Source organism: Falco peregrinus, chromosome 6 (assembly GCF_023634155.1).
Source record: "Falco peregrinus isolate bFalPer1 chromosome 6, bFalPer1.pri, whole genome shotgun sequence".
Lineage (NCBI taxonomy): Eukaryota > Metazoa > Chordata > Aves > Falconiformes > Falconidae > Falco > Falco peregrinus.
This window is the reverse complement of record NC_073726.1, coordinates 41,519,145-41,536,988: the sequence shown is the minus strand read 5'-3', so window position 1 is coordinate 41,536,988 and position 17,844 is coordinate 41,519,145. Positions and strand designations below refer to the sequence as shown.

Sequence of the window (17,844 nt, the reverse complement as noted above, 5' to 3'; positions counted from 1 at the left end):
TTGCAGGAAAATGGCATGGAATTTTGGCAAGACTCACTGATTTGTTATACTTCTACAAGACCTAACGCATTGAGTCTTGTCTGCAGACACCTGTGCTGCAACAAATGACATAATACAGGTTTCCTGTGTAATGCAGTATCTCGTTTCCTTTAATGTCCACTTGTTCTGTTTACTCTTGTAGTACCATAAATTGTGGACTTGGTTGTATGCTATTCCCTGCCCCGCCCCTTCCTGAGAAACGCTCATAAGTAAAACATATACAAAATTAAAGCTACACTGAAAATCCTTCAAATGCTCCCCCCCTGCCCCCCCCCCCCCCCCAAAAAAAAAAGCACCACAACATTGCTTAGGATTATCTGTTTATTTATTTCAGTTAAAACAAACATACAATGTTTCATTGAAACTGTGTTGCACTCTCTGCCAACAACTATAGCTAGACTGTTGGCCTCCAACAATACAGTGGATATTTACATATGTACACGGATGTACCGTAGGATGCCTGAATTTGGTGGCCTAACAAATCCATTAGATCATCAAAGTTGTTAAGTGCTGCATTCAGGAAATCGTAACATCCATGGTAAATTTTAGAGGAAAAGTATGCGTGAACCTGAAACAATGCTTTTTATGGACCCAAGTGACTCCTGTGTTTATTGCAACATATACATTTGTAATAAATACAGTCTTAGTGTTTTCTTACACACCTTAGGTATAACACATTTCTTCCATTTTTGTAAGCATTACATTTTGTTGTAAAAGAATCTTTCCTGTTGTTATACAGATGTACAACATGAACAACTCCTTGAAATGATGCAACAATCAGTAATGAGAGAGGAATATATACATAAATCCCAGATTCGAAACCTACATTATATACATCATAATTACAGTATATACACACATACAATTTATGTACATAGACTATCATAAATATTGAAAAATAGGTTTAGTTTTAATGGATTAATGTTTTATAAATAACATACTACATATATGACTGAAATATCATGGAAGACAGTAATGTCTAACTGAGGTGACAAGACAGTGGTTTAATACTGAAGCTGCTCTTTTAGGTGGTTTGTAATGTAGGTAACTTTAAGCAGACAGGTTTGTAAAAAAACCCATAATTAAATAATTCACATGTTGGAAATCAACCCAGCCAAGTGGAACTCAACTGTTGCAGGTGGAGACCCAGTCATCAAATCATGTAACACGTAAAATCTGGAAATTGCTACATTCAGAGAATTAAGTGACATCGCCCTCTTCTCTGGCTGCTGAGAAGGATTGTGTAGTAACTTCTCATTTACACCTCCTTCCTCTTCTGTGGTCACTGACAGAAAGGAGGCTGTTTCTCTTTGTTTCCTTCTTTCTAAATGCTGGCTGAGGAAGTACTTCATCCCTTATGTGCTACAAATTGCTCAAAGGTAGACAACATTTTAATCCTCTTCCACCTCTCTCCATCTGAGGAGAGGAAGAGACAAGCTGCCAAAGGACTGAGGAGGCACGCACCCAGCGCTTCTGTGGAGATCAGGTAACATGGGGCAGTTAGCCATGGATGGCCAATGCACAGTACCTGAGGCAGAGAAGTACCTAAGGAGCGTTAGTCAGTGCTGACTCCAGGACTGTTAATTGCCAGTTGAGTACCACTAAAATAATACAAACAACACAAGAGGAATATAACTTCTCATTACAGTTTTACACTATGGATTTAGTGACCAGTACTTACAGTCATGCAGAAGTATCAATACAAAATACCTGCAACTCTTTTCAAAGATTTTTAAATGGCTGGGCAGAGACTGACACGACCTGCCAAACTGTGACTATCATTTGGATTTGTTCCTGATTAATTCTACAAGAGCAAAAAAGTCTCAGGCGCTGTTTAATCAAGGGATTACAGGCCCTTACTTGTTCCCTCTGACATAATGACCGAGTGGAACTTTGTATATCAGATTTTTAAAGCATCATGTCAGATGAAGACAGTTGACCACATTGCCATGATTATTTCATTAATAATCTCTATCTAGGCTTTTGTACCCGATAATGTGTTTGAGAACCCCTTATAAGCCAAGTACGCTGTTATACAAATGTTACTTCTCTTCAACCTGGGATAAGAATGAAAGGGTAAACATGCACTAGAAACAAAACAGCTAATCACAACCATACAGCACCTGCTTCATCAGCTAGCTAGCTAGGGCTCATAAGAAACTTACCTATTTCTGAAGCAAACAAGTATGAGATGACTATCCAGCCTATGAGGTTATCTTCAATACTACTATACAGTATAAATTGGAAGAGGAATCCCAGTTAGGTATGCGAAGAGAGTTTGTACCAAGCATGAAATACTGGTGCAGTTACTTTGTGGATCTGACTCAGAAACAGAATAGTCAAGTAATTCAAAATCCAATAATGGATGAGTAATTTGAGAAATACTGTACAGTTTTTGAATATTATACAACTAGTAAACTACATTAGGACCCTTCTGTTTTCCTACAGAGTGTTTCAAGATAAGATTGGACAGAAAAAAAACCCAACAAACATTGCTACAACTGGTAATGGACCTTGTTAATAAAGAGAACTCCAGGAGGGAGTTTTATATTAATGGCATCATATGCTCCAGTGCCACTGAATTTATATCTACAACAGGAAAAAAACCCCAAAAATAAAGCAAAAACCCCCAAACCCTGTTTTACTCAATTGCACTACTGAGTACCTCAAGAAGGGAAATGTCAATGCCGTCTTTATGATTTCTAGATTAACTATATTTTTGTCAAAACATAATTGTTCTAAAAGGTGAGGTTTTTAAAGCTCGGAAATTTGGGTTTCCACACCATTTTTTGGAACTAAGGTAACTGTAGCTAATTAAGCTGACAAATGATTTTCTGAATCTTCAAACTTACTTCAAACTAAGTGAATTTCATGGGAAGCATTTGTCATTAGAGAATTTTTACTTGAATTGGTTAATTTTCTGTTTTGGTCATTAGAAGTATTTTTTAAAATAAAATTTCTTCTAATTATGCCTCTACAGAAAGGCAACCTAGATTTAATTTAGGACACTGATTAAATATTTGTATGAGCTCTCCTATGTTATTCTTTCATTCTTTTTAGAAAAATGTTTCTTAAAGTCAAAATAGTGCTTTTGAGGTCCATAAGAATTTTTGGTACAAAAAATAAGTGTTTTTCTCTCTCTCTCATTGGTTATTTAAACACTTTGCTGTAAATTAAAGAGTTATTTCTCACATCAAATGGTTCCATTAGGCACATTCAAGTAAAATAACAAAATATCCAAGTAACAATGACGAAAGCCAAACATGGCTTGATAAAAGTCTACAGAGAGTTCTGTCCATTCTCTGGAATGGAATAAAGTTGTCACTTCCTTCAGCCAGACACTCATGTGGTTTGATGTTTATATCCACTTCCACCATGCGAATAGTTTCTTAAAGACAGAGTTCAGGTATTCAACCATCAGAAGAACCATCAACAAAGAATCTGCATTTTAGAGGAAGCTGAATAGCTCATTTTCATTCTCAGTAGGTATCTGAGTGAACACTGGCATTTGAAGTGGAGTATTAGAGATTAAACCAGGACAGTTAATGGCCATCAGATGCAACATTCTGGGTCCAGTCTAGAACAATCAGTGTCATACACCCAGTCATCACAAGTATACCACTTAGGAAGAAGAACGCAGCCTGAAAATAGAAAACATAAAAGAAGGATTTCAGATTCTGCTATAAAGTCATACCCATATATGGCACAAATGCCATTGCTCATGGAGGACGAAGAAAGAGACGAGATCATGGAAAACAGTAACAAGCTAGGTACCCTTCTCATACTTGAGGTCCTTTTTCAAATAAAAAAGTACATTTAAGTGTAGCAGACCTCACCCTCAGCTGAGGGAAGTTAATGCAGCTGCTGATACCAGTCAGGCTGCGTCACTACGCTGACTTTATTTTGACTCAGTATGTCTAAAATTTGATTCTGAGTCAGTATGTCTAAGGTCAGTGAGAGCACCAAGATCAGTCAGGATCACCCAAATGAATACTGAAGATCAGCTTTTCTGGGGTGAATTATGTAAATAAGTCTTGAAAGAAAATCTGAAGGAGAACAAGACTATTACTATAGCTCTTAAGGATAAACTGTTGAAATCCGGTTCTTATCAGCAACAGTGACCCAACTATTGTTAAGACTGGGGGTTGGGGGGTGAGAAAAGTCACTGGAGTGAACTGAGCCTTACGATGGCTGTCTCCTCAGTTTTGAGTACCTGTGTGACTCCGAGGTGTTAACTAAGAGAAGATTAAATGCTGATGCACTGCTGCCCTTCACCAGGACTTCAAAATTCTTACATTGTTAAGAAAAAAGCTAAAGTTCTTGCTCTGAATTAGTAAGCAAGTATGACTGTGACATATTTGTCTATACATACCCCAATCTTTTGCACTGACTTCATTGGTTCCTTCTTCACTAACTTGATATAGAAGGCAGAAGGAAGTATAAAGATCAGCATGGCTGCTGCAGATGCACCTGTATTGAAAAAGCATAGAAATAAATATTCATAAATAAGTAAACATAACTTAATTAAATCCAAACTGCACTTTGTGAGATTTCAAAGACTACTTGAACTGATGTGAAAATGCTTACCAATGAATCCAAAGATGTCTCGAATAGTAGGGACAAAGATAACAAGCACGTTGGTAAACACCAAAAGAGCAACTGTAATGGCACAGTGACGCCACCATCTAAACTCCTTCCCTGCCCACAACAGCTGGGTAATGGAACTGCGGATCTTTAGAAGAGGGGAAAAAAGAAAAAAAAAAAAAAAAAAAGACAGTTTAGTCTTCATTGTGGAAGTTAGTGACCGTCACCTGAATTAGACTTTCCTTCAGAAAGTATGTTAATGTAATTTTCCTGAACACTTCAGATTTTATTAAAAACTTGAAAGACATGAAAGTAATTTCTTTTTTTTTTTTTTTTTTTTAATATTTACTTCCTGCACTTGAGACAGCTCTGTGTTTCTAGTCTGTTTAGTCTGTTTCTCTTTTCAATGATTTAGATTTCCAAAGCACAGCCAGTAATGGAGAAAAAAACCAAGGAAAAACATCTGTCTTGAACAAAAATAAACCCCAGGGATTTTTGTAACGTCTAAGGATGCTGCTCAACAATATATAACTAAATAACCAGAATTTATATTCACAATGTACTTTCAAAAAAACCTTTTTAAAGTTGATAATACAGTAGGGCAAATACTTTTATAAACAGGCAATCTATTCCATCGCCCCAATTAAACCATACTGGGAAAACAACATAACCGAATGTATTTATATCTACTGCTTTGTAAATGTTGCCTGTTTATTTAATTTATTTGAATTAACAGTATAGATATATGTCCTCAAGCTTATTAGATTAAATTTCCTTTTTCAGTTAAGAGAGAAATTCTGTTAATAAATGGGAGTTGCCAAATCAGTAAATGACTGCAGCAGGACAGGTGATGAAAATAAAAAATGGTATTAAGACCAAAAAAAATAAATCACTTACTGGGAAAATAACTACAGGTACAGTAAGGGTTACAGCCATAAGTACAGCGAGACGCACAATAAGAAGAAGAACATCAGCACCCAGATAAGCAGAGTAGGTATGAAGCAGTTCTGGTTCAACTTTTCCTATAAAGAAAACAGTATTTTAAATAGATACAGCTGACATTTCTTAGACAACCACTTCTGCTCTGAATACTATGTGAATTTTGCAGTCACAGCAACATGAATTGAAAGCCTCAACAGCTCCTGTAAGCGTGCCTCCATTTTACACAGGATAACTTGGAGACACTGAATCTGTTTTAATCCAGTTTGAATCCTGTGCCTTGGGCCTAATTCTACTACTTATCTCCTTTTGGGTATGCACTTACAAAAGTATTAAAAAACCCCAAAACCAACAAAGAGCATATATTTAGAACGCAGAGAAAATGCTTGCTTGTTCGAATCTAAAAATAATACTGCGGTTCTGCAGAGCATAATTCATCTAAAAGAAAGCAGAGAAGGCAATATTCACCATAAAATGTCAGGTATCCAAAGAGAGCAGCCAATAAGTACATGAGGAACATGGCAAAAAAAGATACATAGGACACGTTCATCATCCTTTTACGGCTTCGGCTACAAAAAAGAGAAAAAGAAACATTAGCAACAAGAACATTTTGTTTTATAATACTACTTTCGTTTAGTGAAATTACAGACACATATCTAACATTTACCTTTTCAGTTCTTCATAGATTGGAAGAATTGCAGGATGGCAGACAAAAGAAAACGTTAGGATTGGAACAGCATAGACAGTCTGAAAAACAAATGTATCTTTCTTAAGTATCTCAACAGACATTAGGAATTTAGTCTTAAAATATTCATCAGTAGATTTTTCAGTTTTGACTTAGGCATCAGTTTTGTTTTTGCTAAAGACTAGCTATTCCTCACAACAGAAACTGGCAAAAATTAAAACAAGTTCATATTTTCTTAAATGCAAATACTCTCAAATCTCATTGAAGTCCGTGCTAAGCTGACTGTATTTGCACTCAGAATTATGTTCTGCATCTCATAGGCTTAAGCCATTGCTGCCTGATCTTAGCTGCCGGGTATTGGTCGTTAGATGTACTTCTTCCCCATGTGCAGAGGTTCACCACACATGAACAATTACACAAGTAATTGGCAGCATTCATGGAAGTCCAAACTTTATGGCTGGGAACTTAAAGTCTGTTCCAAACCCTGGCATAAATTTCCCATTTGCAAGCTTTTACTATTTACTTCATCTTGTTCTGCAATCAGTTTTTTCAAAATGTGTTACTAACTTAACTTGGCAAAGCTTGAGAAGTGATGTGCTGAAGAATAATAGCTGTGTCTGTTGCCACTCAACTCAGGCAGGCACCTCAAGCTCCTCTAATTTCTATCTATTTGTAGTGTGGAAACATCCAGTCTACAGGAGGTAAACAGTGCCTAACTCTACTGGAACAGGAAGTCTTAGCACATCCCAAGTTTACAACTGGGCAATTACTAGAAGGAAAAATGACCTAATTCATCGGCTAAGTTACTTCTTTTCAAGAGAGTCTGATTTTTAGTCAGTTACCTGTGAATTGAAGATGAAGTATTTTGGCTTGCACACATCATCACTTGTTATGTTTTCATCTACCAAAGGTGCCAGTGTCATATTTATTGTTATGTTCATGATGTCACTGTCTGCAGGACAAGGAATCTGAAACATCTTCCAAATTACCTAGAAATAAAGCCATGTATTAATGGTTACTTTGACTAAAGCACTATGTGAAACTTTTCAGAAACTGCGTTTAATTTCACTTTGAAATGCAGTTTTAGAAGCACTGAAAATTTACAAGATTATACTTACAACAATCAGAAAGAAGACCATGCAAAGTAAGGAAAAGCCACTGGTATAGCCCAAATATCCTGTGATCGAGAAAGATAAAAAAAAAATCTAAGGTACAATGAACAGAAACACCATTCAAGTCATAGCATTATGACAAAATATATTCTGTCAGTGATCAATGGATTGCCATTTTCTTAGTGTTACATAGAACGAGTTAATTATTCATTGACTTTCTGCTAATCTTACACCAGATCTGAAAGTTCTCAGACATATTAGGGTCTACACATACAGCGAGTCTGTAATATTAAACTTTATAACTTAAAAAAACAAATAAATATCACAACCCTCCCCACCAAGAACTATGTGAATGTTTTATTATATACTAAGAAAGATTATAGGATTAACTCTAATAGAACGCACTATGAGATAATTTAGCCTTTTCCCTTAGGTTTTTATTAACTCACTTTTCTTGTAATACGTAGTAACTTGAGAAAGTAATTCACATTAAACCTCTCAGTTAGTAAGGTTCTGCTACCGGATCCCCTGAAAAAATAGTGTGCTAGCTGAATCATTCACATTTATCAGTGAATTAAGCCATTTCAGATAAAGCATCTTGTATGAGATGCTTTACTACTGCTTGGGATCTAAAATGCAAAAGGTGACTTCCACTTATGTTGCAAAGACAGTTTAACTGGCCAGGGCTATCCCTATTCTTTTCAGACTGTTATAGGATAGTTAATAACACTATTAGCTAATAACAATTTTATACTACTTCACTGCTGACCGAAACAGGTCAAACTTTGTTATAAGAACACAAACAGAAAGTTACTGCTCAGTCTTGTCTAAAGCTACCCTAGCTATTGTCCCTTCATTTTCCACAAACACATCTGTAACTTAAGATACTTGTCTTGATTTTTTTTTCTTACGTAGATGGACAGCAATTATCTAAACATGGATTCGGCCCAAGAGACATGCTTGGAGACAGCTGTTAGCTCCCGTAGTACTTCCAAGACTCAAACACTGTATCAACCCATTCCCCCTCAGTATTTACAATGCATTTTTATTTTAATCGTTCTCTATTGCTTACCTAAATTTTTCAGTAAGGACAAGGGGAGAATGAGGATGACAGACACCAGCAGCACTAAATAGTCTCCATTTAGATACCATACTCTGTAGAAAAAATGTAGTATTTGTAAGTAACCAGAGTATTTGAAATTATGACATTTGCAGTTGAGTCTTCACTCATCTTCTACAACACATGGCTTCTTAAAAAAAGTAATACCTGATGTCACAAGGATTAGCATTCAACTTACTCTATGGACCTAAAGCCTTACAATACCTTCTTATCTCCTTCTTATCTCACCCCAAATCTGCATTGTGCCTTTCCTTTAGTGTCCTTTTCTAAAATTAATATGCATCTGGAAGTCAGAAGACAGGAAAGTAAATGACTGGTTAGAAAAAAAGTCAACTGGGATCAATCATGGCAAAAATAGTAATTTATTTAAATGCTGGTTCCCAACTTTCCAGATGTATTAGGATATTGCAGGGACCCATTAGGGTGGTGATCCACTTTTAATGGGAATAAAATTCTGTTGGGTGCCCTGCAGGACTTTAAGAAAAACAGGTGAGGGCTGGAGTTAAGGCAGTAGCTCAGGCCCACTGGCTGAGAAAACTCCACCAAGCACTGGGAGTCTCCTGGAGGCACGTTTAGTCCCTTTCAGCAGGGAAACTATGGTAAGAACCTCAGAAGTTTCTTTCCTTCAGATAATTTTTGCCATTTATTCCATAAGAAGCAGCAGCTTTTTTGAAAAACATTCTGGAGTGTTAGAAGACTAACATCTCCCTTTGAAACACAGAAAAACAAAAGTTAGATCTGTGTGAATATAATGTAATTTCACTGAACTAACAGAAAAACTGATCTTAAATATTTAATCATGGCAGAGTAACTGCTTTCTTCCTGTGTCCTACAGGTTCATCCTATATGCTCTAAGCAATTAAAGTAACACTAAGCATTTATTCCCAAATATTAATACTTCAACTGACTGTATATTATTTAGGTAAACAAAGACAAAATAATGATCTAACTGGAAATTTGTGCATTCAAACTCAAGTGAATTATAAGCCTGCATATGGTACTGGAAATATGGAATCACTTTAACAGACTTGCTCTGGCTTTATGTAGTAAATGCAAAAACAATTTGGTCATCCCTTTCCCCAGTTTTATCTGGCGTAACTAAATGCAAAAACTGCATTTGAGAAAGTTTGGATGTGTAGGACATTAATATCATGTACTTTTTGTTGTCTTTTTTTTTTTTAATGTAGTAGTCTTGTAGTAAATTTCAAAAGAAATCACAGCACAGAGATTCCTTGCATTTAATACAGTCACAAGAATGTGCACTGTTATTGCACATGCCCCACATGGAGGCCATCAGGACTTTCAGAGCAAGGACTTAGAAGTTTTTCTGTGCTGAAGAGAAAAGAATGGGATTGCACAGCTTTTAAATACAGCTGAGTATTTTAAAAGTCGCTAAATTAATTTAAACAATGGAACTAGTATTTGTAATATGGTCTCAATTCCAGAGTATCTTCTACAGTAAGCATTATTTTGGGACATTTAAACAGGTAAGTGCTTACATTTTAGGCATCAGGCTGCCAGAGTGGAATCCATGCCAATGGTAGCCACCCAGACTCCCCTAAGCAATGCATGAAGACAGTCAGTTAAATGGGGTCCACAATTGCCAGAGCACTGAGAAAAGATCTACTTTAAATCATTGTACAGCTACCTAGTACTAGCCAACGAGAAAACACTTAAAATACAAATCTCAATTTAATTTTGTCTGCCAGATTTGCACAGCAGCAGCTGTATCCAATGAGGTTCACAGCCTTTAACTTTCCCTCTTTAACTGCAACTGATTTTGAATTCTTCTCTGAAGATGGGACAGTTAAAAATACTTGCCTCCAAGACCCCTCGTAAATACTGGCTACTCCAGGGACTTTCTTAAGAAGTGTGAAATAAGGACTTCAATTCAGCCAAAGGAGGGAAATGAACCTTCCCAGCAAAGAATTTGTAAATATTACACTACTAAGTAAATGGAGCGGGTGCGTTCTTTGATTACATTAAAAAAACCCCACAAAACCCCCAAAAAACAAACAAAAAAAAAAAAAAAAGAAAAGAAAGATGGCTAGCACTGTTGTCATGACAACATCTATCAGTAAGCTGTATGAACACCACCAAATGGCTTGAACCCCTTGGGGAACAGAGGCAGAAAAATGCCTACCTTCTGAACTCAGGCTTAGGTGTAAGTTGGAGTCTTGAGCTGCTCAGCCCTCTCAAGACTGGGACACTTCAGGACAAGGCACAGAAGTACAACTCTGAAGAGTGAGATTTATAGCACTTAACTCTATCCATCTGAAGTCAGGCATCTTGTTTTAGATAGCTGTTTTTACACAACCTCTCCATATAGAGTGTTATAATAAATTGTTCTTTGGAGATGCCCAAAACAGGTGTCTAAGCCAGGTGCACTGAACTGACCACTACAGAGAATTGCCCTTCTCCACTGATTATACATAGACCAGAGTAACGGTGAGCTCAAAATCTAACTTTCAGATGGTATGCCTAGCTAAAATGAACCCTACATGAGGCACCCACTTTTAAAGCCAAGCAGGAAAGCCACTACGGAGTCAAGGAGTCTCCAGGGCTAAATGGCAACACATCCACCACTTTAGTCTTGGGCCTATATACTCTGTTTTAGCTCAATGTTTAGTCCTCATGCTTTTTTGAGAACCGTTCCTGAAGACATTCATTACATAACCACACCTTAGTCTTATATTTAATCACCTTCCACAATATTAACACTAGAAAACCAAAATAATCAGTCCAAACCAGTTGGAATGCAGTAAGGGGGAAAAAAAAGGAAGAAAAAAAACCACCAACCATAACCACATTTACCTTTCCTTATTGAAAGTATGTACTCACTGGTACATACATTAACACTTACCTTATGTTCTTTAGAGAACAGCTTTCTGTAATATGATGCGATACCTGTGTTTTTCTACCCTTTTCCCAGGACAGGCTGGATCTAAATGAAGTGGAGCACTCAGGGGAAGGGCAAACTTACTGTATCTCTGTCTGAGTAAGAAGCTACCCTATGGTGTAACGAACGTGGTCTTCATATAAAAATATGTACAGTCTCCGTATTTGTTTCTCCTAATAGTTTCTCTGATGAGGAGTTCTAACACCTACCCTGTGGTCTCTTCGATGTTCATAAATGTCTTGATGACCAATGGTAACTCATATTTCACTATGAAGAGGTAGCTTGACATAGCTGTAGGTGAATAACATCATAGATCATTACAAATATAGAATATGCCACAAGATGCAAGAATCACATAACATGTTTCATAACTTCACTTGAACACAAGCAGTTAATGAACACATGTTGTGTGAAAAAAAGTCTCCAAGAATAAGTAGGGAACTACTGACAGTGCAGGCATTTTAAGATCTTGTCCTCACCTCCAATGTTCTGCATTGTAATTGATCCGGAAGCAGCAAGTTTTCCAGCCATACCAAATGCCTTCATTCCCAACTGTTCATACAATAAAGATCCTAAAAGAAAACAAAAATAATCAGTTGGGAGGGTGTGTTTCACAAAAATACCAAATAAATAAATACCGTATGTTTGTAAAATAGTAATTTGCTCTACCTCCTTCATTGGCAGTCTTCAGAAGGAGATGCACTGAATACAAAGAAAATATTGAGACAAACAGCAGGAGTATCCTGGGGAGGGGAAAACATGCAAAGTTTTAGTAGCCATAAATGACTTATTATAACCTTATTAAGTAAATGCAGATAAAACATAAAAATTAATCATACTAAAATATTATCTAGGAAAAACCACAGATGCTATGGGCAGCTAAAAGCATTCTGAAAACCCTATTAATGCCTAGTTTAGAAAGGATTTTATACTAAAATGCATTTCAGAGGCAGGCATAGAAATTCTAGTATAGGATTCAACAACGCTTCAGTGTAAAGTGTCATAAGCACTGACAAGTCTCAGGCCATTATAACTGGCTACATCTGATACAAATAACTTACAAAGTATCGATGGGAATGGTTTTGTATCCTGGTAAGAAACTGTATTTCTCCTGTCTTCAACAGGGTGTCATGCATGTACCAAACATGAAGTTGTGACTAACTGTAGCTAAAGTGAAGATTATCTCTTGGTCTTAAACAAATAAGCTTTTCAGCTTAAATGTGTGTGACATCTTTTTTTATGTAGGGATGAAACTGCAAAAGCCTTAAAGAACTGACTGAAAATTCAGATGTATCGAGAGTTGCACGTTCTAATGAAAATACGTATTTATTGTTGTTAAAAAAAATAAAATAATTCTTTGCTCAAACGTTAACTCTTCATGTGTGCTTACATGGGAATCGCTAGTGGCTTGTTCATCTTCCCCACAGCTTTTACATGCAATATGTATTATTTCCATTTGCAACATCTAAAATTCGGATCTCTCAACAACAAATCTCTCCCACAACAAATGCACTTCCCGGAGTGGCACACTAGGGGGGACTTCTCAACTGCTGAAGAACACAGTGGAAAATTACAAGATATTCAAAAAAACCCTGGCCTTTCTTATACCAATACAAGCATTCTGCTTTATAGGAAAGCTAAGAATCAGCACATCTGCTCAAAAACAGCAAGATCCACTTAGAGCTCCCACAGTACTCTTTACATTTCCTTTTCTGTCATTTTTAACTTTGGTGAAATTTGTAAACACAGCACAAAGAACTGGAAACAAGAACATCTGAGAAAAGCTTCACAGATCTCTCCAAGGAATCCAGGAAACATGTTACTGTGTCAATTAGCACCAACACATGCACACAAATAAACCTCTTTATTTTTGACAGGTAGAGATTAACCAGGATTTAGTTCAGCCATCAACTAGAAGCAGCATAGTGAGATGTGCAAGGGTTACATTTCATTAAAACAGCATAGATCCTGCACCCCTCAGTTCTAACCTCGGAGGGCTGCCCACAGTGTTGGCAAGATCAGTCAGCAAACTCATCTTGAAGCTCAATCGGTTTCTGGCTTCCAGACGGTATCATTCATTCATTTAGTGCTGACACGAGTGACAAGTCACAGCACTGACACAAGTGACTCCACAGAGTCTTCAAAGAATTTACTGCCTTAATCAACTGTATCTGGATCTGAATCTGTAACCTTGTTATTAAAGGATGTCTATAACGCCCTCAGTGTCATCACAAATCCTCAGTAACATCAGTGATTGACTGTTTTCCCACCTGGGAAGTATACAAACTCCACTAAGGAGTTTATCTTTGAATCACTACTAACGCAAATAGATCTGAGTGCAGTATCTGGAAATGAAAGGTAACTAAACGACCTCAGCATCCAGTCATTAAATTGACAGTCTGGGACCTTTTTTTTTTTGTCTCCAGAAGAAAGGACCCCCATTATATGCAAATTTGTTCAAATATCTAACCTTAAATTCTCCCCCCCCCCCCCCCCCTCCTCAGACATGTTCTAATGTGCATTATGCTGTTTTTTTATGTGCTGCAAAACATCTTTAGAGGACATACAGGAGACATGTAGGAGAGACAAAAGTATCTACATCTTCTGAATTCATGCTGCTAAGTTGTTCATTCAGTTTAGCATCATCTAAGTAAGTAAAAGTCTTAGTAAAAAATCAACATATCACCATATATTTAAAATAAAATCCTTTAGGTCAAAACTTCACACACTGGTAGTTTCCCCAGGAAACTTGAATGCCACTCTGATATACTGCGAAATATCTGGAAGTAAATCTGGCCTGCAACTTTCTGGAAACCTGGCAACATAGTAACGCAAATTTCAAACTAAATGTTATTCTCCACTTGTTCTTGAACATTCAGCACATTTATCTATTTCCAGGATAAAAATAACAAGTTCCTTGAAACATATCCACAGATTCCCATTTGCTCTCAGTCAGTGATACTACATGTTGTGTGAGCTGAGCTGCCTCCTATGTATGAAAAATGCACTTTCCCAAGACATTTAGAAGCACTGTACATAATTGTTTCCTCGTGCCATTTCCCATTATGTTACTAGTCCGGTCTTCTACCTGAAAGCTTTTGCCAACACCAACAAAGACATGCTGGTTATTCCACAACCCTCCCTTGCAGAGAGACAGAAATTTTTACAGGTGTAGCTGAAACCAGTTCCCTGAATTGAGTAAAAGCACAGCAGTAAAAAGGATTCCTTTATTGGTGTAAGCACATTGTACCTCTAGAAACACAACTATGTCAGCTGAAGAAAAGGAAACCATGTCCCTGATTGTTAGGACTGGGCCACAGAAATTTTAAGAGTAGTCATGGCCAGACTTACAAGAGGCAAATAAGATAATGCCCTTCTACCTACTGTTTTCTTCTCTCTACAGCCTGATCCTGTACTTTCTGTGCAATTATGACTTCCACCAATTGAAAAGTTTCTGTTGTCATTAATTTCAGTAAGTGAACTCTGAAGGAAAAAGCCAGCACTTTTGGACTTCAGTCTGTCAAGTAGCAACCTCTCTTTTCCACCTGGATAATGGAATTTTCAAGGGAAGTCTATCAGTTTTTGTGGAGAAACTACAGCTAAGGAAAGGAAAATTCACCGTAAAGTATTTCGTGGGTTACAGAGCTTGCAGTGAATCTGTTTGTTTTTGCACATACTTCTGAATGTATCACGATCTCTTAATTTAAAACAAGCCATAAATCCTACAATGCAGTTCTGCACCTATGGCAATGACTGGGTATTTTGTAAAGGTCATATTCTTACATCAAGTATTTTTCCATTATTAACTACACAGCAGAAAGATATTTTTTTTTAAGATTATTAACTACACAGCAGAAAGATATTTTTTTTTAAGAACCAAAAGATACTTACACAAAAAGAGCAATTCCAGTGTTAGCCATGGCATACGAAAGACCAAGGATGCCACTACCCACAATAGCATTGCTCAGATTAAATACTGACATTCCAAAGGAAGTAGTACCTGGATGCTGAGAAAAGGGAGATAGGTAAAAATTAATGGAAAGTTATTTCAGAATTAAAAAAAACCAACATAAAGGAAGCTTTTGTTTTGTTTTGAAATGTCATTGCTATATACTTACATACTGAGTTTCATATTTCTTCTTTCCAAGGTTGGAGTCAAGCAAGAAATTTTGATTTTCTGGATCGATATCCGCATAGTGGCTGTAAAAAACATTGCATCGTTAGCGGCTATCACGGGCGACTTGCGTACGGGCTTCGCGTTCAGCATTCCCACCCAGCGCCGGGGGGAGCGAGACCACCGGCGTAACGGTGCCAGGAGAGCCACCCCGCCCGGCACCCCGCCGGCACAGCGCCTCTCCGCAGCGCGCTGCCAGGCGCGGGGCGGCGCTTTCTACCGGGGCCGCGGCCGCCGGTGCCCGCGGCGGGGTGCCGCCCGTCCCGCGGCGGCGGAGCCCCCCCCCTCACCTCTTCATGGCGGCCGGCTTGGTGGGGTAGGGGTAGCTGAAGTCGTTGCTGTTGGAGCTGTAGCTGCTGCTGTCCTCGTCGGGGGAGATGTTGAACTTGCCCATCTCGGCGCTGCTCATGGCGGCGGCGGTGCCGGGGGTCGGGGCTCGGCGGCCGCTCTTTTGTCCTTGGCGGCGGGGCTCGCCGCGCCTGCGGAGGTGGGAGGCGACGTCAGTGCCGCAGCGGGCGCCGCGGCCCGTCACGTGGCCACCGCGCGCCCGCGGCTCGGCGGCCCCCGCCCGCCGCCGAGTGGAAAAGTACCAGGCGCGCGGGGCGGGGGGCGCGCGGGGCGGGGGGCGCGCGCAGACAAAGGTGCGCCCCGCGCCGGTACCTGCGGCGGCGCCGGGCACCGGGCCGAGGCAGCGGCACCGCCACGCCGCACTACCCCCCCTCCCCCTCCCCGATAGCGGGGCGCAGCCTGATGCAACACCCACGGACGATTGTCACATCGGCCGCTGGAGCCTCCCGTCCCGCGGCCGTCGCTGTGTCCTACCTCCCCCCCTCCCCGCCGGCGGCACCGGGCATCCCGGCGCTTTCAATGGAAAAGCGCAGGTCAGTCACGGCGCCGCGCCGCACCGCAGTCGCCTGGGGTTTTTCCACCTTCCCTACGCGCGCCCGCCGCCGCCGCGCGTCCCGGCGGAGCCCGGCAGAGTGCTGGGCGGCGGGCCGGGGGCTGCCGGCAGACAAAGAGCCAAGGACGAGCCGCGCTGCCACCGAAAGTCGCCCCGTTCCTGCTGGCGGCCGCCCAACAGCCGGCACCCGGCGCCGCGCCGTACCTTCTCCGCAGGAGCTTGAACGCGAGGTTTCCTCCCGGAGCCTCGGAATAAGGAGATGCTCTGCTCCCCGCTGCTGCTGCTTCTTGCAGGGAAAAAAAAAATCCCCTTAACTATAAAACCTCAGCGAAAACAAAACGCTAAATAAATAAAGGTAGGAAAAAATCACTTGAAGAAGCCAGCGGTATGAAAGGGAAAGAAAATATCGTGTCCGTGGCGCTCTGGCGGAGGCGTGCGGCGCGCAGCAGCAGCGTCGCTCCCGGTCTGACGGCCCCCTCGGGGCGCCGCCGCTCTTCAGGCAGGAATGCGGGCGCGTCATCGCGGAGGGGCGCGGCGCCCGCCCGCCGCCGCGCCGCCCCCCGCCTTCCTCCCTGCCCGACTGACCCTCCGCCCGGGCCGGGCAGCGGGGGCGGCGGCGGGTTGGGGCGCGCCCGAGTGAGGTGTGGAACCGGTCACCGGCGTGTGCCCGGCGGGGGGTCGGGAGCGGGGCCGCCGGCGCATGACAGCGGTCGTTGCGGCGAGCATCTCTCCCGTGTTTACGCCGGGGGCAGCTGCGTTTCGCAGCGGAGACGGGACGCTGCGGCGCTAGTCAAGAGCGCCCTGTCTGAGAGGTGCTTCCACCTGCCCGGCGCAGCATCTGCAGCGGGACTGCAGCGCCGGGTACGGGCCCAGCGGGGCCGCCGCCCCCCCCCCCCCCGGTTCCACCCTGCGCCCGCCTTTGGCGCGCCGCCGCGCTCCGGCGCTGGCGTTTCCCAGTGTCTTGGTGCGCGGCAGGGGACGAGGTGCCCCCGACCCGTCGCTGCCCGCTGCAGTCACTTGCTATTTTTAATACGCGAGCTAAGCGGTGGTGCACGTGCGAGCGCGGGCCGCGGCGGCAGCCCACAGGCCCCAAGCGCCGCGTGCGGGAAGCGATCCGGAATGACCGCCTCCTCCTAGTGATGCCATGCAGGATAAAACCCACTTTAGGGAAGGGCGGGGGGAGATAAGATCTCGCTTCCTTTTCCTCAGGTGATCACGCCGCGAACTTTTGAGGGCTTCGCTGCTCGATCCCCCTCGAAGGGGGCTGGGGGCTCTACCGCAGCCCCTCACACAGGCGGCGAGGCGGCAGCCCTGGAGCGGGCGAGGCGAGGGGCCACAAAGCCACTGCTTCGTGAGGCAAGGGTGCTGGAGGAGCCTCCCTGCTCCCTGTC

The 17,844-nt window shown here is 41.3% G+C and overlaps 1 protein-coding gene across 3 annotated transcripts; it reads right to left on the bottom strand.

The window, feature by feature from the left end:
- Positions 1 to 346: 346 nt before the first annotated feature.
- On the bottom strand, positions 347 to 16,915 carry SLC38A2 (solute carrier family 38 member 2). 3 transcript variants are annotated; one of them, XM_055807073.1, is made up of 16 exons: positions 16,658 to 16,915; positions 15,843 to 16,031; positions 15,497 to 15,578; positions 15,270 to 15,385; positions 12,048 to 12,121; positions 11,858 to 11,950; positions 11,588 to 11,669; positions 8,432 to 8,514; positions 7,366 to 7,424; positions 7,090 to 7,236; positions 6,230 to 6,309; positions 6,031 to 6,131; positions 5,521 to 5,645; positions 4,627 to 4,771; positions 4,412 to 4,509; positions 347 to 3,680 (listed from the first exon to the last, which is right to left on the bottom strand). In XM_055807073.1, the coding sequence occupies exons 2-16, from the start codon at positions 15,959 to 15,961 to the stop codon at positions 3,582 to 3,584; spliced, it is 1,503 nt and encodes a 500-aa protein (XP_055663048.1). In that variant the 5' UTR covers positions 15,962 to 16,031; positions 16,658 to 16,915; the 3' UTR covers positions 347 to 3,581. The 3 variants fall into 3 exon arrangements, with proteins under 3 accessions (XP_055663048.1, XP_027649291.1, XP_027649292.1); XM_027793490.2 differs by lacking the exons at positions 15,497 to 15,578; positions 15,843 to 16,031; positions 16,658 to 16,915 and adding an exon at positions 12,769 to 12,928; XM_027793491.2 differs by lacking the exons at positions 15,497 to 15,578; positions 15,843 to 16,031; positions 16,658 to 16,915 and adding an exon at positions 12,769 to 12,925.
- Positions 16,916 to 17,844: the final 929 nt, after the last annotated feature.